The sequence below is a fragment of the Euprymna scolopes genome, chromosome 40 (genome assembly GCF_053919585.1).
Source record: "Euprymna scolopes isolate OS-2025 chromosome 40, ASM5391958v1, whole genome shotgun sequence".
NCBI classification, from domain to species: domain Eukaryota; kingdom Metazoa; phylum Mollusca; class Cephalopoda; order Sepiida; family Sepiolidae; genus Euprymna; species Euprymna scolopes.
Window position 1 is genome coordinate 56,925,741 of NC_136521.1, and position 24,291 is coordinate 56,950,031.

Sequence of the window (24,291 nt, forward strand, 5' to 3'; positions counted from 1 at the left end):
TTGAATATATTTCTATGTCATCCACATACAGTACTGTTTCGTTGTATCACAACTCATCAGTACGTCTAGACTAGCACCTTTCCTTAGCCAAAGATTAGGCCTACAACCATCGTGTGTGTGTGTGTATATATATATATATATATATATATATATATATATATATATATATATATATGTGTGTGTGTGTGTATATATAAATAAATGATGTCTTTTACATATATTAAAAAAAAACCCACCCAATACTTTTGCTGATGAGGAGACTTTGTTTTAAAAAAATAACTATATGTCAAAATTATTGTCCGTGGCTTAATGTTTATCACAATAGAAAACATCGTTTCCGAAACGATCGTACAAATTATTGCCTTTGTTGTTGTTCCTTCTTAGGAAACAGATTTTTAATTTTTAATTCTAATTTGAATTTTAAATTGTCAATCACATTACTATATATATATATATATATATATATATATATATATATATATATATATATATACACACACAACATCTAATTATGAGTGCTCAATAGTGCATGTTCAATAATCGTGTTAAAAAGTCTGTATGGATTAGTGCCAAATGCAAAACACTTTCCTTATTTCTAATGCCCCCCCCCCCCATCGATCCAATAAACACCTCGCACCACCTCAACCACAACTACTAGCTATCAATACACAGTCGCATATGCGTTTATTTACTCGGCAGCAGACATATCAGCCGACTTCTGAATCTGGGGCCAACTTTCTGCATCGCTTCGCCCCCTCTCTCTCTCTCACCCATTCTTATATCTTACAATCATTTTTTCTCTCTTTGTTACAATGACTTTCTTTTTCCCCCCGAGTGTTTCATGAACATTTCACTTTCTAAAAACCGTTTTATTTCTTTCCACCCCCCCCCATCCGCCCTCACAATCATGCCTATCTTTGTATAGCTATTGCATTTTTGCATCTGTTTTTATTTAATCAAACGTGCCTATCTATATCAATACTAACGGACATCCGGCGTTGCCCGGTCGTAAAATACGCATAAATAGTATATTTTAATTAATACTGAAACCGAGACATGTGCATACGAGTATTATGTTTTTTAAACGGTTCACTTCTTGTAAGTAAAAAAACAAAAAAAAAAAAAAAAATAAAAAAAATACTTAAGCTGAGATCGAAACCAAAATCTAAAGACAGTGAATCAAGTCCGATAACCATTAGATCAGCTTGGCACGATATTAACAATGTGTTTTTAAACCTAATTATTCTTAATATAAGGAAGTTGTCAGGTTAATAGTGTTACATGATAAGGGCTGTCTCCTTTTCATGTAAGTATAAAAATAGAGAGATTTAGTTAAAATGAAAATAAAATGAGAGAAAGCAGGAATCGAACCCTGGATATAAGTTTTAAAGAACAATAGGTGTAAATGGAATGCCCAGTAAATTGTTGATTCTGATGAAATAAATAATAAATAAACTATCATTGTTAGAAAGAATGTGGATAATAAAATATGGGTTAAATGAATTAGATATGTAGGTTCAATCCCTTTGTGAAAACAACAAAGAAAAAAATGGGAAATCAGAATGTTCGGAAACGTGCAGGTCACGCATGTTGATGGCACGTGAATTGTGGTCACGTTGGCCGGACATGCATGGATTTCTCAATATAGGAAGTGAGGGTTAGTTAGTTAGTTAGTTAGTTAGTGAGAAACTCAGAGAGAGTTTGGAATTCGAACGTCTAGAAACGAGACGGTCACTTTGAAACTTAATATGTGAAGCTTTGAATTCTTTATGATGAAAACCACGGCCGGTCGTAAAGAAATAAACCCATCATGTGTTTTTATAAAACGTCGTCTAGTGTTGTAATTTTACAAAAAGGTAAATTGAATTGTTATTATATGTCTATATGTCTGTGTTATAAAATGTCTTAACATACACATCTTACATACACGTCTCGACATCTCATATCGACAATGCGAACTCTACATCTCATATCAACAATAAGACTGTCTGAACACTATCTCCTCACTCAAAGAGCTTTCTCATATCAACACTTCTAAGTAATGAACATATTTTTATATATATATATGAATCGTCATAACACGAACACGGAACGCAACAATCTCTCTGAGTCTCTCTTACAACAACATCTCTCTACACGACATCACTTGTAATAAGACTCTCTCTCAACGACAAACACTCTAATAAGACTCTTTCTAAGCATCACGTATAATAAGACTCTTTTAATGAAACCCCTATATAACAATAGGTAACGACCAGAAAAAAAAAATCTGATGACTGCCAAGTACCAATTTTTCAAATTTGACTTCTTAGCAGCCCTTTTTCCAGATGAAAACCGATTAAAAAATGTTCTGCATGTCTGAATACCCTATATATCAAATTTCAAGCCTGTATATAAAAAATTCGTTGAGTACATAGGTTGAGAAGTGTCTTCACAGACATTCTCACTTTTATAGGTATACGCTATTAGTCCCTCAGTCTGTGCCCACCTATCCATTTACGTCTATTTATATCGAAGTTACTATCTCTTTCTCTCTCTCTCTCGATCTCTCCATATACATGCATTAGGGGAGGGGTTTCCGGCTTTGCCCGGGCGTAAAATATGCTTAAATATTTTAATTTGTCCAGATTTCGTATATATTATTATAGAGTCGTGATTTCAAAAGTAAAAAAAAAAAAAAAAATATTTGAGTGCTATCAGCTGAAAGCAAAACTGTAGCGTTCAAAGCTGGTGACGTTACCACTATACCAACGTGACTTTTTTTTTACACAGGCATCACCACATTATCCAGGCCAAGAGGCCACTCGAGGATAAAGGTTAAAGAGTGTACAGTAGAAATTGGACAATATAGTAATCATTAGTAATGAAAATTCGGTAAATTTGATAACTTATATAGAATGGCTCATCAAGAACTTATTTACGTTAGACTTGAAGATAACCATATTGTAGTCAGCCGGAAAGCAGGAAAACGTAAGACAATTCCACAGGCGTGCAGTTCTAAGAAAGAAGCTTTGTTCATGGAATCTATGTTTAGGCACAGATAAAGAGTGGGGGGAATTATTGATAGTGCTTTCAGCTAGACGAGTGTTTCTTGTGAAAGTTTGGCGAGGGGGGGGGCATAGACTGAAGCTCAGTCGAATACTTTCCATGAAAATAACGATACAGCAGAGAGAAACTCGCAACATCTCTTCTGTGAGATAGAGGTTGAAGGGAAGAGAAAAGGACATCCCCTACGAGGCTACGAAGTCTATTTTGAACTCGATCAAAGCAGGACAAGTCCTTTCTAGCAGCTCCTGCCCAGATGTGGCAACAGTATTCCATCCTTGGACGTACCTGGCTCTTATATAGATAGAGAATTTTATCAGCAGTGAGATATCTACTGGATCGATAGAAAGATCTCACCATTTTTCCAGCAGCCTTAGCAACAGATTTGATGCACGTGTTCCATTTAAGATCAGAAGTAATGGTCAAGCCCAGAAGCTTGTCAAAACTTGAGGCCTCCCCAAGACGAGAGCCATTCATTTCAATTGATGCTAGATGTGGATCAGAGCGTTGATGATGTAAGGAGAGAAGCTTGGTTTTATGTGCTGAACTGATTAAAAAACTAGAAATGAATGTACAAAATGTGTAACGATTTTTCCAATTTTGACCCATTTGTGACCCATTGAAAACTATTTTAATCAGCTGAAAACCCATAATAGAACGGTCCATAAGACATTGAATCATTTGAGGCCCGTAGCGCCGCTCTGTAACTTTTAGTTTCGAAAGAAATAGAGTTTGAATATATGGAGACAGACAGACATAGTGAGTTTTATAAATTAGATGAAAGAAAACGCTATTAATAGATGTTTTTGTTTCATAAGACATTCAAATTTTGTTTCATAAGACATTCAAATTTTGTTTCATAAGACATTTAAATTTTGTTTCATAAGACATTTAAATTTTTCAAATTATCTGAATATAAAGTCTAAGAAAACAAAAAACCCCGTTATTTAATAACATTTGCCCTAATAGAAACATGCTGTTTAAATACACACATATAATTACTTATTATATATATATATATATATATATATATATATATATATATATATATATATATATATATATATATATATATATAGGGTGCATAAGAAAACCCTTTTTTGAGATATATATATATATATATATATATATATATATATATATTATTTATTTTTGAAATATGAAATATCTACAGACACTAGTGTTTCATCCTGTCAGGAATCATCAGTGCAGGGTGTCACTTATTAACACCAGTCGATAGATTCGAACCTGGTGACAGAAGCCATCTCTTAACCGCAAGAAATGCTGTTGAATTTAGACATTTAGTTTTTAATTGTAGTCATCGACATACAGTCATGTTTATTTGTATCACAACTCATCAGTGCCGCTAGACTAGCCTTTCTTCCAAGCCTAGGATTGAACATAGAACCATCGCGTTGATAGTCAGCAGTCTTTCCGATCGACCCACGGGAGCGGTGCCTGCAAATAACCTAGTCAAATGTCTATTTTAAACGAACATTCGTCCACCACTTAACCCTCTATCTATATAATAATTCATCCGTCCATCTGTCACTTGCTCTATCTATCTATCTATCCAACAACCAATCAATCTGTACGTATATATCTATCTTTATATTTATCTATACATCTAATTAGTCATATATCCATTTACACACACACACACACACACACACACACACACACACACTATTTTTATAAGGAATATATAAGAGTGAAACGCGGAATATTCAGTGTAGCTTAATTATATATATATTACACGCCTGTTTCGATCTATATACCTACTTCTGTCTCTTCCCATCTATATCTTTTAGTTCCTATCTATTTACTCTCTTATCTCGTCACCATAACTATCTTTCATACTGTCCCAGTCTTCCCTCGAGGATGAGGACAAAAACGAAAGGGGGGGGGCGAGTGCATGAACAAGCGATGTTAGTTCAATTAATCTCGATTTGTTTTTTTCGAGTGCAACTTCGTGTCAAAATCTCTCTTTCTCTCTCTCTCTCTCTCTCTCTCTCTCTCTCTCTCTCTCTCTAATTGCGTGCACAGACACATCATTCAAACTCACTGGGATATCAGTCCATGACTAAAATCGCTCCTTACAATGAAGCGTTTGTAGGGTTGGGTCGGAAAAACTAGAAATATAAGGTTTTAAACATTTTTTTTTTATCTGACTACTATATATTAGATTCCCTATACTAATCAATAGAGAATTGTCTCTATAATAATAAATATGTAATATACATGAATTAAAATATCATTTAGACGTATCTTATGACCGGAAAACGTCGAGCGCCCTGCTAGTATATATAGATTACCCTGCCCCCCTCCCCCACCCCGAAATAGTGTTTCGTGATAAACAACTGATGATCTTAAAAATAATTTAAGGACTAGTGTGAATTCGTGAAATCAGATTGATTCAACGATTGCAAGAAATTAATTGATTTACTGACAAAATAATTTTCCAAGAAAATGTGTGTGTGTGTATACTTCAGAATAATGAAATTATATATATATATATATATATATATATATATGTATTTTCAGAATGTGACAGATTATATATAATAAATTCCACAGCCAAACAACGTCGCAGCCCACAAGAGCCATGATAAGGGCTGTCTCCTTTTCATGTAAGTATAAAAATAGAGAGATTTAGTTAAAATGAAAATAAAATGAGAGAAAGCAGGAATCGAACCCTGGATATAAGTTTTAAAGAACAATAGGTTTAAATGGAATGTCCAGTAAATTGTTGATTCTGATGAAATAAATAATAAATAAACTATTCATTGTTAAAAGAATGTGGATAATAAAATATGGGTTAAATGAATTAGATATGTAGGTTCAATCCCTTTGTGAAAACAACAAAGAAAAAAATGGGAAATCAGAATGTTCGGAAACGTGCAGGTCACGCATGTTGATGGCACGTGAATTGTGGTCACGTTGGCCGGACATGCATGGATTTCTCAATATAGGAAGTGAGGGTTAGTTAGTTAGTGAGAAACTCAGAGAGAGTTTGGAATTCGAACGTCTAGAAACGAGACGGTCACTTTGAAACTTAATATGTGAAGCTTTGAATTCTTTATGATGAAAACCACGGCCGGTCGTAAAGAAATAAACCCATCATGTGTTTTTATAAAACGTCGTCTAGTGTTGTAATTTTACAAAAAGGTAAATTGAATTGTTATTATATGTCTATATGTCTGTGTTATAAAATATCTTAACATACACATCTTACATACACGTCTCGACATCTCATATCGACAATGCGAACTCTACATCTCATATCAACACTAAGACTGTCTGAACGCTATCTCCTCACTCAAAGAGCTTTCTCATATCAACACTTCTAAGTAATGAACATATTTTTATATATATATATGAATCGTCATAACACGAACACGGAACGCAACAATCTCTCTGAGTCTCTCTTACAACAACATCTCTCTACACGACATCACTTGTAATAAGACTCTCTCTCAACGACAAACACTCTAATAAGACTCTTTCTAAGCATCACGTATAATAAGACTCTTTTAATGAAACCCCTATATAACAATAGGTAACGACCAGAAAAAAAAATCTGATGACTGCCAAGTACCAATTTTTCAAATTTGACTTCTTAGCAGCCCTTTTTCCAGATGAAAACCGATTAAAAAATTTTCTGCATGTCTGAATACCCTATATATCAAATTTCAAGCCTGTATATAAAAAATTCGTTGAGTACATAGGTTGAGAAGTGTCTTCACAGACATTCTCACTTTTATAGGTATACGCTATTAGTCCCTCAGTCTGTGCCCACCTATCCATTTACGTCTATTTATATCGAAGTTACTATCTCTTTCTCTCTCTCTCTCGATCTCTCCATATACATGCATTAGGGGAAGGGTTTCCGGCTTTGCCCGGGCGTAAAATATGCTTAAATATTTTAATTTGTCCAGATTTCGTATATATTATTATAGAGTCGTGATTTCAAAAGTAAAAAAAAAAAAAAATATTTGAGTGCTATCAGCTGAAAGCAAAACTGTAGCGTTCAAAGCTGGTGACGTTACCACTATACCAACGTGACTTTTTTTTACACAGGCATCACCACATTATCCAGGCCAAGAGGCCACTCGAGGATAAAGGTTAAAGAGTGTACAGTAGAAATTGGACAATATAGTAATCATTAGTAATGAAAATTCGGTAAATTTGATAACTTATATAGAATGGCTCATCAAGAACCTATTTACGTTAGACTTGAAGATAACCATATTGTAGTCAGCTGGAAAGCAGGAAAACGTAAGACAATTCCACAGGCGTGCAGTTCTAAGAAAGAAACTTTGTTCATGGAATCTATGTTTAGGCACAGATAAAGAGTGGGGGGAATTATTGATAGTGCTTTCAGCTAGACGAGTGTTTCTTGTGAAAGTTTGGCGAGGGGGGGGCATAGACTGAAGCTCAGTCGAATACTTTCCATGAAAATAACGATACAGCAGAGAGAAACTCGCAACATCTCTTCTGTGAGATAGAGGTTGAAGGGAAGAGAAAAGGACATCTCCTACGAGGCTACGAAGTCTATTTTGAACTCGATCAAAGCAGGACAAGTCCTTTCTAGCAGCTCCTGCCCAGATGTGGCAACAGTATTCCATCCTTGGACGTACCTGGCTCTTATATAGATAGAGAATTTTATCAGCAGTGAGATATCTACCGGATCGATAGAAAGATCTCACCATTTTTCCAGCAGCCTTAGCAACAGACCTGATGCACGTGTTCCATTTAAGATCAGAAGTAATGGTCAAGCCCAGAAGCTTGTCAAAACTTGAGGCCTCCCCAAGACGAGAGCCATTCATTTCAATTGATGCTAGATGTGGATCAGAGCGTTGATGATGTAAGGAGAGAAGCTTGGTTTTATGTGCTGAACTGATTAAAAAACTAGAAATGAATGTACAAAATGTGTAACGATTTTTCCAATTTTGACCCATTTGTGACCCGTTGAAAACTATTTTAATCAGCTGAAAACCCATAATAGAACGGTCCATAAGACATTGAATCATTTGAGGCCCGTAGCGCCGCTCTGTAACTTTTAGTTTCGAAAGAAATAGAGTTTGAATATATGGAGACAGACAGACATAGTGAGTTTTATAAATTAGATTAAAGAAAACGCTATTAATAGATGTTTTTGTTTCATAAGACATTCAAATTTTGTTTCATAAGACATTTAAATTTTTCAAATTATCTGAATATAAAGTCTAATAAAACAAAAAAACCCGTTATTTAATAACATTTGCCCTAATAGAAACATGCTGTTTAAATACACACATATAATTACTTATTATTATTATATATATATATATATATATATATATATATATATGATTAGTTTTTTTTGGAAAAAGAATTCCAGCAGAGTGCTCAATTAAAAGGAAAATCCAAATTTTAAGAGCGTACTTATATATTAGACACTTCCGGTTATAAGATAGACGAATATTGGCTGAAGAGAGCTTGATAAGGATACCTTAAACGGGCCTTATTATCGGGCTTGAAACCGACGGTACCAATGATCTGTCTCAACTAACAACTTTCTGTACACAAAATATAAATATATATATATATATATATATATATATATATATATATATATATATATATATAGCAATGAGAGACAAGACAAAATCATATGTTGGTATACATACATTTGTTTTTGGATGTAGTAAGGAGACAGTAATTGAGGGAGGTGTTATATACTTTTTATACCTAGGTATTTCGAAGCCTAATACTTCTCATCAAAAGAAGGGCGGTTGAATTTTACACATCTTTATATGGCTAATCCTAAAGAAGCTTTCTAGACTTCTTCAACCCTTTTTTGAGATATATATATATATATATATATATATATATTATTTATTTTTGAATTATGAAATATCTACAGACACTAGTGTTTCATCCTGTCAGGAATCATCAGTGCAGGGTGTCACTTATTAACACCAGTCGATAGATTCGAACCTGGTGACAGAAGCCATCTCTTAACCGCAAGAAATGCTGTTGAATTTAGACATTTAGTTTTTAATTGTAGTCATCGACATACAGTCATGTTTATTTGTATCACAACTCATCAGTGCCGTTAGACTAGCCTTTCTTCCAAGCCTAGGATTGAACATAGAACCATCGCGTTGATAGTCAGCAGTCTTTCCGATCGACCCACGGGAGCGGTGCCTGCAAATAACCTAGTCAAATGTCTATTTTAAACGAACATTCGTCCACCACTTATCCAATCCTCTATCTATATAATAATTCATCCGTCCATCTGTCACTTGCTCTATCTATCTATCTATCTATCTATCCAACAACCAATCAATCTGTACGTATATATCTATCTTTATATTTATCTATACATCTAATTAGTCATATATCCATTTACACACACACACACACACACACACACACACACACACACACACACACACACTATTTTTATAAGGAATATATAAGAGTGAAACGCGGAATATTCAGTGTAGCTTAATTATATATATATTACACGCCTGTTTCGATCTATATACCTACTTCTGTCTGTTCCCATCTATATCTTTTAGTTCCTATCTATTTACTCTCTTATCTCGTCACCATAACTATCTTTCATACTGTCCCAGTCTTCCCTCGAGGATGAGGACAAAAACGAAGGGGGGGGGGGCGAGTGCATGAACAAGAGATGTTAGTTCAATTAATCTCGATTTGTTTTTTTCGAGTGCAACTTCGTGTCAAAATCTCTCTTTCTCTCTCTCTCTCTCTCTCTCTCTCTCTCTCTCTCTCTCTAATTGCGTGCACAGACACATCATTCAAACTCACTGGGATATCAGTCCATGACTAAAATCGCTCCTTACAATGAAGCGTTTGTAGGGTTGGGTCGGAAAAACTAGAAATATAAGGTTTTAAACATTTTTTTTTATCTGACTACTATATATTAGATTCCCTATACTAATCAATAGAGAATTGTCTCTATAATAATAAATATGTAATATACATGAATTAAAATATCATTTAGACGTATCTTATGACCGGAAAACGTCGAGCGCCCTGCTAGTATATATAGATTACCCTGCCCCCCCTCCCCCACCCCGAAATAGTGTTTCGTGATAAACAACTGATGATCTTAAAAATAATTTAAGGACTAGTGTGAATTCGTGAAATCAGATTGATTCAACGATTGCAAGAAATTAATTGATTTACTGACAAAATAATTTTCCAAGAAGGAATATTTTTTTGTTAAAACGTTGAAAAACATCCAACACACACACACACGTGTGTGTGTGTGTGTGTATACTTCAGAATAATGAAATTATATATATATATATATATATATATATATATATATGTATTTTCAGAATGTGACAGATTATATATAATAAATTCCACAGCCAAACAACGTCGCAGCCCACAAGAGCCATGACAGTCAACGAACCGGAAGTCCAAGACTGGAGTTTCGCTCTCATTTGGGCTCATCAGTTAGGCACATCCAAACTCAGGATTCGAAACCCGATCCTCTTGCATGCAAGGTAAGCACTCTACCAACTGAGCAAACGCCCCATACACAAGAATTTCAATTAACCAACACAAATCAAGCAAACCGCGCCGAAATCCGACTGTGAAATGAACCTACTTCGTCTCGACAAGGGCCGCGGTCATCTAACCAGCTAATAACCACAAGCCGATGTCTCACAAGTAGGAGTTTTAACAACGTCGCAGCCCACAAGAGCCATGACAGTCAACGGCAGTTCACATTCTGAAAATCCTATCATAAGTTACTCGCTTGGTTAACATTGCTGGATGGCATCGTCCTTTCGAGTTAAAACTCCTACTTGTGAGACATCGGTTTGGGGTTATTAGCTGGTTGGATGACCGCTGCAGTAAAAGTAAACAATAAAAGTATGTTACTCCTCTACTACATTTTCTGGGCTACTTTTAAGTGGGCCATCCTGTGTGTGCGTATATATATATCAGAGAGAGAGAGAGAGAGAGAGAGAGAGAGAGAGAGAGAGAGAGAGAGAGAGAGAGAGATACATAGGAAGTTTTGTTACATAATCTCTTTATGTTCATGAAGTCCATTTCCATCAATCCCTTCTACCCACGACCACCTAATGCTTAATTCGCCGTTATTGTTCGCGTGTTTTTGGAGTCTCACTACTCGCCAATCTATTAGAATCCGACGATGGATTCTCTAATTAATCACAAACATTCACGCTGACAAAATTCACTCAGTCTTCCTGTTTTGCCAATTGCTTTAATGTCTTTATTTTAACCCAAACCAGGAATGCGTCCTCACAACTAATCTTTTTGTGAAGATTTATTTTCTCCCCGCCTCTCCCTTCATCTAAGCTCAGTTTATTTTTTGCCTATACTTATTCTCTTAGAATAATTGCTGTACCCCCCCCCACAATATATATATATATATATATATATATATAAAAAGGTAGAAAATTATTTATTAAAGAAAATAAAAAATAGAATTTGATGAAAACGATCGTAAGACGCAGGATAGTTCAAAAGGGAGACGATTTTCCGTTTCGATTTAAACAAGATGGCGGCAATTTTTCACCTGCTACCACGATTAAAGTTTTTTTTTTTTTTTTTTTTTAAATAATTCAGTAATATTCAGGTAATTCCGACTGCATAATTTAGAAGCTACCATTGTAACTTATTAGAATTGACAAAAAGTCAGTTGAAACCCTCAAACTCCATTTATTGACTATGAGATCCCGTCCCAATAGTGTAGAAGCGCCAAGTTTTTTTTTTCTTCAGACTCCTTTCCAAGAATCAAAACAACGTCATGGATTTTGACCCAAATCTTATCAGCCACTCTAAACATAATATTTCATATCATCATGTATTCATTTTACGGAAGTTAAACAGCGTAGACATTTTCTTTAAAATCTTTTTTTAATCAAATAAGAACCCCCTTTTTATCTGACTGTCCAGAATTTCGTCTTTTCCATGTGGTCGAAGTTCAATGAGATGTAGTCTTTATCTTAGCGTAAAAGATAAACTCCATCACCAGTTCCGCTCCTCCCTTTCTCCCATTCTCTTAAACCTGCAATTTTAGGCAACCAATAATCTTATAAGCAAAACATCTATATTATTATATAAAAATGAACTTTGTGTGTGTGTGTGTGTGTGTGTACGTGCGTGTGCTTGACATCATTCTCTATGTACTCCTTAACGGTTGGCCCATTAAAATATATATATATATATATATATATATATATATAGTTTATGTGTCTGGCAGTGATCTTAGATAGGTTTTGTATCGGAATGTCTTCGGCAAGTATCAATAATTGAAGAAACCCGACAGAAAAAGATCAGGTGATTTTGACTAAAGTTAACACCTTATACAGCCTAACATCACCAGTGAATTTGAGAAGTTTTATTACCGCACAAGCTGAAAGGCCCAACATAAAAAAATCGACAGTACGTTCTTTGATATAACAGGGGCGCGTTCGTGTTTAGAGCACAAATGAACAATGATACTTGACTTGATGGCATTTTAAACTTTAAATAAAGTCATTGTTTAAAAATAATTTCAGCAAATCAACAGTAGATTCTCTATAGTGCAATATAAACTACAACTATTGTGGACTAAATCACTATGAGGTGGCATGTGAAGCCCCCCCCCCGTACCGCGGTGGGTCCCCAGCTAGAGCAGGCTTTCTATTCTAATAGCTTCTTGCATTTGGAGTTCCTTATATGTGTTTCCTGTTTCCCCGGCTATATCAAGGGATAGGAATTTAAATGTAACGTAAACAAGCACCTTGCCGCTCAAATCCCCATTTGGGATGTTTGATTTGATTGAAAAATTAACGATTTTACCGATTTCAACGACAATAAAATATGGGAGTGTGAAACATTCGTTGATCCTCATTCAATCCCTGGCAACGTCAGGTGCCCTTGCTAGTCTAAGTTAAATCTGATGCAAGTCACCATTAGATTAAGAAGAATCCATACATCGAGTATTGTTGCCGCATCTGGACTGGTACACCAACCACGAGACTCGCCAACTTGGACAGAGTCTAAAAAAAAAAAAAAATGTCCCATCGAATAAATCCCACGCTGCTCCATCCACGAAATATTGCACCTGTGTTTTTGACAATTTCAATCAAATGTGCTCCGACGAACTTGCTTCACTTGAGACCCCCTCCCCAACATGATGAACCCCAACAAGAAGCAAAATTATACAGAGGTTCCAACAGATGCCGGAAAGCTTTCTACTCTAATAGCTTCTTGCTTTTGGAGTTCCTTATATGCGTTTCCTGTTTCCCCGGCTATATCAAGGGATAGGAATTTAAATGTAACGTAAACAAGCACCTTGCCGCTCAAATCCCCATTTGGGATGCACGTATAAATCTGACCCCAATAACCTCTTACGTTTCAATGGCAATGTGCTTTGTTTAGGGTGATATTTTTAAAGACAAAATTAATAACCTTGATCATTAGTTTTTTTAACATTTCCATTAATTTCTGTCGTCTTCAAATACCAATAATGCTCGCAACATTTTAATTTTCTCACACACACACACACACACACATATATAAATCCCTCTACAACTTGGCCTTCGGGACAAGATCAAAGTGTAGTATCTGTTCCGGCAGATACTGCAAGCAAAGTCCATATGTGGGGGTAACCCCACATATAAGACCTTGGTCAATGTAGGGGCAACCCTTCATACCAATTGTCACTATCCAGCTTCCCTACTCCCCGGGGAGTTGGTCCCCATTTCCCCTTCACTCCTCACATTAAAAATCGGCCTTGTGCCTAATTTGCTCGGTGGGGGAGCAAATAAATACCATCTGTTCTTCAGATGCTGCAAGCTATGACTAGCAAAGACCAGCTATGACTAGCAAAGACCAGATGTGGGGGCAACCCCACATGCCTGACCTTTAACCAGATCCCATTTCCCACCTCTCGGGAGCTGGCCCCCTTTTTCCCTTCCCCCTCCCTTCACTCCTCACATTAAAAATCGGCCTTGTGCCTAATTTGCTTGGTGGGGGAGCAAATAAATACCATCTGTTCTTCAGATGCTGCACTTCTATTTCTTGTTCTCTTTCGGTGGAGGAGAAATCCTTCACGACTGAGACAATTTTTATTTTTGTACCTTTTCTCCACGTTAAAAAACGACCCTGGTGTCTAACTCTGTCCCGTGGGGAGGCATAGTAAATAGGTACAACTTGGCTTTCGGGACAAAATCAAAGTGTAGTATCTGTTCTTCAGATGCTGCACTTCTATTTCTTGTTCTCTTTCGGTGGAGGAGAAATCCTTCACGACTGAGACAATTTTCACTTTTGTACCTTTTCTCCACGTTAAAAAACGACCCTGGTGTCTAACTCTGTCCCGTGGGGAGGCATAGTAAATAGGTACAATTCATCTTGTAGACTTTTCTCTCTACATTTTGTTTTGTATCTTTTAGACTTTTCCGTCTACGTTTCGTCTTTTTTTCCCCTCTATATTTTTTTTTAGGCGTTTTTGTGTACGTTTCGTCCCTTTTAGACTTTTCCGTCTACGTTTCTAAATTTTCGAAATAAGGATTGGGTATTCGTATTATTTGGATCCATCGGACTACTGTTCTCATCTTGAATGTGATTTTCATAAGGTTTCGGGAATTTTGTCCAAATTCCCGAGTTCGACAAGATACACCTGAAGAAGGTTGGAGGTTACATCGAACGAAACGTTGTGAAAATCACACTCAAAATAATAGTAGTCTAATGCATCCAACTAATACGAATTTTCAACATACATTTCATATATTTATAATTGTTTATTTCAACATACATTTTATATATTTATAATTGTTTATTTCAACATACATTTCATATATTTATAATTGTTTATTTCAACATACATTTCATATATTTATAATTGTTTATTTCAACATACATTTCATATATTTATAATTGTTTATTTCAACATACATTTCATATATTTATAATTGTTTATTTCAACATACATTTTATATATTTATAATTGTTTATTTCAACATACATTTTATATATTTATAATTGTTTATTTCAACATACATTTCATATATTTATAATTGTTTATTTCAACATACATTTTATATATTTATAATTGTTTATTTCAACATACATTTCATATATTTATAATTGTTTATTTCAACATACATTTCATATATTTATAATTGTTTATTTCAACATACATTTCATATATTTATAATTGTTTATTTCAACATACATTTTATATATTTATAATTGTTTATTTCAACATACATTTTATATATTTATAATTGTTTATTTCAACATACATTTCATATATTTATAATTGTTTATTTCAACATACATTTCATATATTTATAATTGTTTATTTCAACATACATTTTATATATTTATAATTGTTTATTTCAACATACATTTTATATATTTATAATTGTTTATTTCAACATACATTTCATATATTTATAACTGTTTATTTCAACATACATTTCATATATTTATAATTGTTTATTTCAACATACATTTCATATATTTATAATTGTTTATTTCAACATACATTTTATATATTTATAATTGTTTATTTCAACATACATTTTATATATTTATAATTGTTTATTTCAACATACATTTCATATATTTATAATTGTTTATTTCAACATACATTTCATATATTTATAATTGTTTATTTCAACATACATTTCATATATTTATAATTGTTTATTTCAACATACATTTCATATATTTATAATTGTTTATTTCAACATACATTTCATATATTTATAATTGTTTATTTCAACATACATTTCATATATTTATAATTGTTTATTTCAACATACATTTTATCATATCAAACATTTCTACGTACATTTCGTCCATGTAGGTTTTGCTGCATTTTAAATATATTTTAACGGATTAAAAAAATGTTTTTTGAATCTTTGTATGGGTATTTTATTTATATTATGTTTTTAGTTTTTTACTTTTTTTTTTTTTTTTAGATTTTTCAAATTATTTTTATAACTTTGTTTTTTTTATATCTTTTTCTTTATTTTATTTTGTCTTTTCTTTTATTTTACTTTTTATTTTATTTTTTTTTAAGATTATTTATCATTTTAGAGCACGTAGTGATTTTGGTTGAGCGCTGAGCTTGAATAGCTCCAAGACAAATGGTTCCTTTTCACAATCTGATCTGTAGTTTTCTTAAAACAGTAAGCAAAAAAAAAAAAAAAAAAAAAATGGTGACGCTAATAAAAATGGTTGATGTGAAAGTAACAGACAATAACAAACAAACAAACAAACAAACAAACGAAAGAAGTCATCAAACTAACTCGAGATGCTGTGCTCGACTATCTTTGTGTTTTGATAAAAAGAACACTTCAAAGATGGGTTTTTGCATCTATTAAAGTCATCCTTAATATTGAAAGCCATGGAATGGATTTACAAAAATGTCTCTGACTAGTTGACCTACCTGACATATACCAGGTGTCAAAGATGTTAAACAACCTCCCCCACACACAAACACATTATATATATGATGCTAAGTTAGCGAGAGAATCTCATTAGAGTGCTAGATTTTAAAAGATTAAAAAGAAAATAACAGCTTAATATTCATTCATATATCTGATCTTCAGGCCAAATCAAGGTCTCATGTGTGATATATATTGAGTAAGTTTCTTACAGTATTTTGTATAGTTTTTTAGTCTGAAGTCATTTTCCAAAACTTAGCGTGTCTAACAGCAAGCTCGCCGCAATTTGTCTTTTTCAAATATACCGATAAACACTGGATGTTTTACAAACTGATTAAACATTTTACATTGAATAAAAACACTAAAAACATATCCAGTTAGGTAGAAAAGTAACTTATATTGCCTTTGATAACATTTATTTGTTATATATTTGTTTTTTGACATTTTTTTTCGAATCTATGTGTATAGTAAAACAAACCCTATATTAATTATTATAGAGACAATTCCATATATATTAATTATTATACAGACAATTCTATATATATTAATTATTATACAGACAAAACTATATATATTAATTATTATACAGACAAAACTATATATATTAATTATTATACAGACAAAACTATATATATTAATTATTATACAGACAAAACTATATATATTAATTATTATACAGACAAAACTATATATATATATATATATATATATATATATATAGTAGTAAGAACAAAACTAAATAATATATATGACTTGGGTTCCATCAACTAGAATCGAAACTAAATACGTTCTCATATATGATATGAAAATAAACTGGAATCTTAAGGGAATATCAATCATACCAGTTATTATAGGTGCCATAGGGCTTATAAAGAAGAACCTGAAGTCCTACCTAACTAATATTCCTGGTGAACCAAGTGTTAGAGAAATCCAGATAATTACACTTAAGGGAACAGTGAGAATACTAAAAAGAGCTCTCGGTTGGTTTCAATAAAAAGCAGGGCAATGTTGGCAGCTGGTTTGGCTGCCCCATACCCAGCATTACAATTTTCAAAGGAAGAAAATGAAAAAAAAAGTATCAAGGTCTCATTATGATATGAAAAGAAATTGGAACCTTAGGGAGATTTCTATCATACCAGTTATCATAGGTGCCACAGGGCTTATGAACATTTTATCATTAGTATTTTTTTAATTTGTTTTTGTGTATTAGTCCGCCGAGCAAGTTATTCCTCGTAATATATAATAATCAATACACAATTGATTCTATAATAATACATCTACAATCTGTATAAATTAATATATTGTATTTAAGCATATTGTACAACCGGGCAACACCTGGTCTGTCACCTAGTATATATATATATATATATATATAATTATTTCCACAGTTCGGATATGTCTAACTGATGAGCCCGAATGAGGGCGAAATTCGAGTCTTGAACTTCCGGTTTGTTAACTGTCATGATTCTTGTAAGCTGCGATATTGTTTGGCTGTGGAAATAATTATATAATCTCACACATTCTGAAAATATATATATGTATTAAAAAAATGTGAAATATACGAGTATTTATATTTCACTATTTTATTTCTAATTTATTAGCATAAAAATTAGTGTTAGGACGATTAATCAGAGTTGGGAATCAGAATAAAATCGGAACATTCGGTGGTATCGGAATCGGGAAAATTTGGTGCCTATTTTCCGATGCTAAAACGATTCTTTTGATTGCCTTGATTTATTAGATTTTGTTTAAAGCAAAATCTTCCACTGCTGGTAATAATGATAAAAAAAAATATTTATTGATTTTAAAATACCAGTAAAACTAAAATCGATAGATCATCCTCCACAAGTGTATTTTGACGTTTAGGAAAATATCTGCATATTTAACACGTGTTTTTTACAGAAATCGGGAAATATAACAACTCTATAGTTAAATATTTAGATATTTGTAAAGAATCGGAATCGGTAATTTACTACGGAATCTGACAAAAATATTGGAATCGTCCCATCACTACTATATATATATATATATATATATATATATATATATATATATATATATATATATATATAAAAGGTACGGTACAATCACGATGACCAACCGGTTCTTGCCAGATCACCGAAGTTAAGCAGCATTGAGCCTGGCCAGTACCAGATGGGTGACCATTTGGGAAGGCTAGGCGCTGTGTGTACCTTCTGGGAAGGTTGGGTGTGAGGCCCCGTACCCTCACCCTGTAAAAAGAACTCCTCGCTGCAAAAGCATCTACAAAGTTGTAGATGGCCTATGCCCCTTCAGGGGCTCAAAGGCTATAGATGGGATGGATGTATAAAAGGCGAAATGTGTGTGTGTTTGTATGTGTCCCAAAAACTTTTGACAAATGCATTAGACCATGACAAAATCGGTATGATTAGGAAGATCGATCTCTCGGATGACAAATATCTAACAATTGGCCCAAAATATTAATTCTGTGCTGGTCAACTAGGCCGTTTTTTTTTGCAAAGAGAGGTCACTTTTTGCGTCAACATTTTTGCAAGTCATTCATGCCTAGCGATCTCAACGTACGTTTAAAAGACGTTATTTTGAAGTCCTGTACTCGCACGGGTACTTGCTTCTATTTTTATTGAAACAATTCATTTTTTTAAGTGTGGGTTGCTCAGTAGACTTACTATACCACCTCTCGACGCCCAGACAACGTCGGGTAGCCCTGCCAGTATATATATATGTAAAACAATGTGACGGAATCAAACGTTGCTTGTTTTTTTAAGTCCTTCAACAATATTCATCCAGTTCTCAAGTTTACTTTAAATAAGGAAGCCAATTCTTTTTATTTCTTGTCTTTGGTTTATCAGAAACCAACTTTTACTGGTTTCGATACGCATTGGAACTGGTTTTCAGAAATAAATGTGTGCCAGGTTTACTTTCTGGCTTCTTTTGGCACCTATCGAGCAATTGTGTCTATTGATCAAGGTGCGTACATTGGTGAGAAGAATGAATTCTTTAAAAGTCAGAATACAAAGATATCGAAAGAATTACATTTTAAGGGTTTTTTTTCCCCTTGCGCCCTAAGGACCTTTACTTATTCATTTGAGTTTATTTGTTTCGTTTTAATGTCTTTTTTTTTTTTTTGCTTTCTTTTTTAAAATCAATTCTAAGAAAGGTCATGAGTCTGTTGTTGGGAAACAACAGTGAAATCCCTAAACACCGTCTATCCCAAGTAACCAAAGATTCTTGTTATATGATCCTATGGAAAGTCAAAAAAAAAAAAAAAAAAAAAAAAAAAGGTTCAATGGATCAAGGAGTTCGTTTTTTATGTTTAAAATTATATTTGTTTTCTTTTTGTTTATACCTAAGTCCATGAGGGGATTAGGAGAAATGGGGTGGGGGTGGGGGAAGCAAGAAGAATTTAATGGAAGTCTTAAAAAAAAAAAAAAAAAACAGGTAACAAATTTAAAGTGTACAAATACAGGCTGGCTGTTTTCCGGGGAGGAGGGGGTAGTGGTGGTGGGGGGAGGGATGCTCACTCCCCATCTCTATTTATTTTTTTTATTTTTTATTTTTTTTACTTTCTTTCTCCTTTGTGGTAGACACTTAACATTTCCCAGAGTGAAAAAGTGGAAAGAATGGAACGTGGTGGAGAACATCTGGATAAGCCTTCCACTAAAACAGACTCCATTGACCAATCAGTGTTCAAACACGGAAAGAATAACAAAGCATTAATTAAAAAAACAAATAAATGAAAGAGAAGGCAAAGAATAGAGGCTGTTCAATCTAGTCAATACTGATATGTCGCACTTCTATTTGTTTCAAGTAGCATTATGTTCCCAGCTAATGACTAAAGATTATATATATATATATATTTATTTATTTACCAGTGGTGAAAAAACCGGACTAGAGTGCTCAATGTGTAGTCAGAGCAGTATATAGGAGGAAATTTATTACTGTGAGTCCAGAACTGGACTCACAGTAATAAATTTCCTATATATATATATATATATATATATATATATATATATATATATATTATAATTATTATTATTATTATTTGCAGAAAGTTTAGATGAGATAAGTCATCTCTGAGAATCGGCTGAAGAGAGCTTGATATGGGTATCTAAAACGGTCCCTAATTATCAGGTTTGAAACCGACCGTACCGATGACTTACTTAAACTTTCTGTGTATAAAACATAAATAAGACGCTTTTATTTTCAGATTTTTCCTTAAAATAGAGCACTCTGCTGGAATCCTTTTTCCAAAAAAATGTAACTAATTATATATATATATGATGATTACAACGTCTTGTCAGACGAGTTCCACTCCCTCAGACATTTAAAGTCCATGAGCCCAAAAAATGACTTCCATCGCCACAGGACCATTTTGATAGACAAATGTCTGAGGGAGTATCTATACACAGATGATGTTACAGAGTCTTAGCTTTGTACGACAGCTAAGTCTCTCTCTCTGTTCAAAAATGTTAAGATCCAGCAACAAGCAAGAGCAAGATAGCCAGCAACAAGTTAAACTGCAGACCAGCTTAATGCGGGTACTGGTCTCCCGCTTTATGTTCTTTTTTAAATCAGAGATTTGCTTCTCCTAGAAAGGTTGCCTTAACCACGGCAACTTAACTACAGGAGCCCTCTCCACTCCAACACACACACAAACACACGGTGCTAGTTGGCTGTTGACCCCGAAAAAGGGTTCATCTGCCCTATATATATATATATATATATATATATATGCACTTTTATCTATCTACTTCTATCCTTCTACTATTGTATAAAAGGAACTTTATGTGTGAGAGTTCATTCCCTATCGACTTGAAAACGACTGGGCCGATTTTTATGAAATTTCAAACAAAGCTACTTTATGTGCTTGGCAGCGTTCTTAGATAGGTTGTGCTTTGGAATGTCTTCAATAAGTATCGATAATCGAAATAATCCAATCAATAAAGGAACAGGCGATTTCAATCGAAGTTAACACCTTACACAGCCTAACATCACAAGTGCATTTGAAAAGTTTTATTACCACACAAGCCGAAAGGCCTGACATAAAAAATCAACAATAGATTCTTTAATATGACAGGGCACGTTCGAAATGAATGTTTCTATTAAGAGCACAATTAACGTATAATGACAGTTCCATTTTAAAATTTAATTCAAGTCATTATATATAAATATTTTATAAAATCAACAGTAAGTTCTCTACAGTGCAATATAAACTACAATATATTGTGAAATAAGTCAATGTGAGAGACGTGAGCTTCGGCCCGGTGCACCACGATGAGTCCCTAACTAGAGCAGGCAATCAGTCAACTTGAAATAGGCAATTTCACAGAATTTGATGACAATAAAAATATGGGAGTGTGAAACATTCGTTGATCATCATTTAATCCTGGGCAACTTGTGTGTGTGTGTGTGTGTGTGTGTGTGTGTGTGTGTGTGTGTGTGTATCTATAAAATAACCTACGTGTGGCACGAATTTCAGTGCTGACATGTTTACGATCTCGAGTAAGTCACACTCACCCTTTCATCTAAAAATTCTAGAAACTATTTTTATTAAGTCCTTGAGACCTTCTCTTTTCAAGCAAAAAGAAAATCTTTTAGGACTTAATCTAATTTCTATGACATTTTTTCTCCCCGCTTATTTTCCGTGTTATTTTTTTATTATTTGTTTTTCTCCACCATTTTCATGACTATTTTTTAAATCGTATCGATTTAGCTCTATTGAGCGAGAAACGAAACCTGCATAGCTAACCTTTATTTTCATTTTTATTTTTTTTTTAAATCCTCATGTTAATTGGTCGGTATTTAGCCATAATTAAATTTTGTACTCCTCAAAATTTTCATATATATATATAAGTGTGTGTGTGTGTGTGTGTGTGTGTGTGTGTGTGTGAGTGTATGTGTGTGTGTATGTGTGTGTATGTGTGTATGTGTGTGTGTATGTGTGTATGTGTGTGTGTGTGTATGTGTGTATGTGTGTGTGTGTGTGTGTGTGTGTGCTAGAAACTCTGAAAGAAATGGTTTTCTTGGATTTCTTGCTTACCTGATAATTGGCTGCTAATTTACTCCTCCACCCTTGTGAGAGTTCTTCGATGGTAAGACACAAATTATTGCCACCATCTTGGAATGGAATCTGTTTGGGTTTATCAAGCAGACAACCGCCAAGCTTCCTTTCCACCTGGATTACACCCTGGAAAGAAAAAAACACAATGATATCACATTGTTTCAAGAAAAAAGATATTTGAAAAAAAAAAAAAAAAAATCCATTTCAATTGCTCTAATCTATATCTAAAAGTTAGAATGTGTGTGTGAAAGGCAATTCTCAATCTATATACTCAACAAATGTTTGATCTACAAACTTAAAATTTGGTATATAGGGTATTCAGACATGGGAAAAACTTTTTAATCAGTTTTCATCCGGGAAAAAACGATTCTAAAGGGGTCAAAATTGAAAAATTGGTACTTGGGGGGGGGGGGTAATCGGATTTGTTATTTGTCAACTGTTTCACGAATGTGCATGCAGGAATCGTTCACATAACAGATTGCTTATGTAAAGAATAAGTAGATTTGAAAAAAATTAAAAACGTGCCAAGCTGGCCTAACGGTTATCGGATTTGACTAAGGTTTTAGGTTTTGGTCTCAGCTCGAGTATTTTTTTTTTTTTTTGCTTAAAGAAGTGAACTGTTTAGAAAAAAAAAAAAACAATCCTCGAAACCAAAACCTAAAGTTAGTGAGTCAAGTACGATAACCATTATGCCAGTTTGACACAATCTTTAAAAAGTGTCTCCAAACCTACTTATTTTTAACATAAGGAATCTGTCATGTGAACCATTCACACATGCGCAGTCGTGAAACAGTTGACAAACAGATAAAACTCCAATACCCCACCCCACGTACAAATTTTTCAGTTTTGATCCCTTAGCAGCACTTTTTCCCCAGATGCAAACTGATTAAAATGTTTTTCACATGTCTGAATACCCTATGTATCAAATTCTCACATTCTCACTTTTATAGATAGATTTGCATTTTACTTACCTCGAGTGCATCTTGTGTGTCTTCCACAACGTAGACTCGTATGCTGTAATCCATAGAAGGTGGCATAGAAGGAGCAAAGGCCACAAGTCGCAAGATCTTGATTGCCCGTCCTCCAGGTACTGACTCCCCAATGAGGGTGTAACGTTGAAGCGACTCTGTCATGATGTGGCAGTGATTTGGATCAAGTTGTGTGTAGATGGGTGTGTTGATTGTTTCCTGGCCAAGGGTTACTGTTTTCTGAAAAAAAAAAAAAATAAAAAAATTGTAGTAATGGTACTAATGCATTTTTGATACCGCGAGAAATACGAACGTTCACGAGCGTTTCCGGGCAGATAACGAAAAAACTCGGGATACGCTGCCGAGCCGTTTAGCCAATCGAATTCGATCAAATAAAAGCAAAAACAATTTAATTAATTTTTTGTGGTGCTTATGCATGGGGAAGGGAGGATGTTTTGTAACTATTCTGCATTTCCATCTAACAATTGTAATTAAAAAAAAAAAAAAAAAAAAAAAAAAGATATCGTGAAACTTGACTTAAATTTGAAAATAGGATAAGGACACTAAGCAATTGTAATATTGTTATTTTATTTTCAACTTACGGTTTGTTTAAACATTCAATCATATTTTTATTTTACAAGGGAGTCACTGCTTAATCAAGGCCTGAAGGCCACTCAAGGATAATGGTTAATGAGTATTAGGAGGTCAGTGAGACAACAGTGTAATAATGGGTAATGGGTAGAATTTGATTATTTAAGAGGACGGATCAACAAGTACTTGT

General features: G+C 33.9%; 1 protein-coding gene across 7 annotated transcripts in view; it reads right to left on the reverse strand.

Annotated features, from left to right (window-relative positions):
* Positions 1 to 24,291, reverse strand: part of LOC145265584 (netrin receptor UNC5B-a-like) — a 573,104-nt gene that overhangs the window by 44,403 nt on the left and 504,410 nt on the right. For all 7 annotated transcript variants that reach the window (XM_080121591.1, XM_080121590.1, XM_080121593.1 and 4 more), the window contains 2 exons: positions 23,514 to 23,750; positions 22,522 to 22,668 (listed from right to left, as the gene is read on the reverse strand). In XM_080121591.1, the coding sequence (XP_079977717.1) occupies positions 22,522 to 22,668; positions 23,514 to 23,750 (384 nt within the window). The remainder of the gene's footprint in view (positions 1 to 22,521; positions 22,669 to 23,513; positions 23,751 to 24,291) is intronic.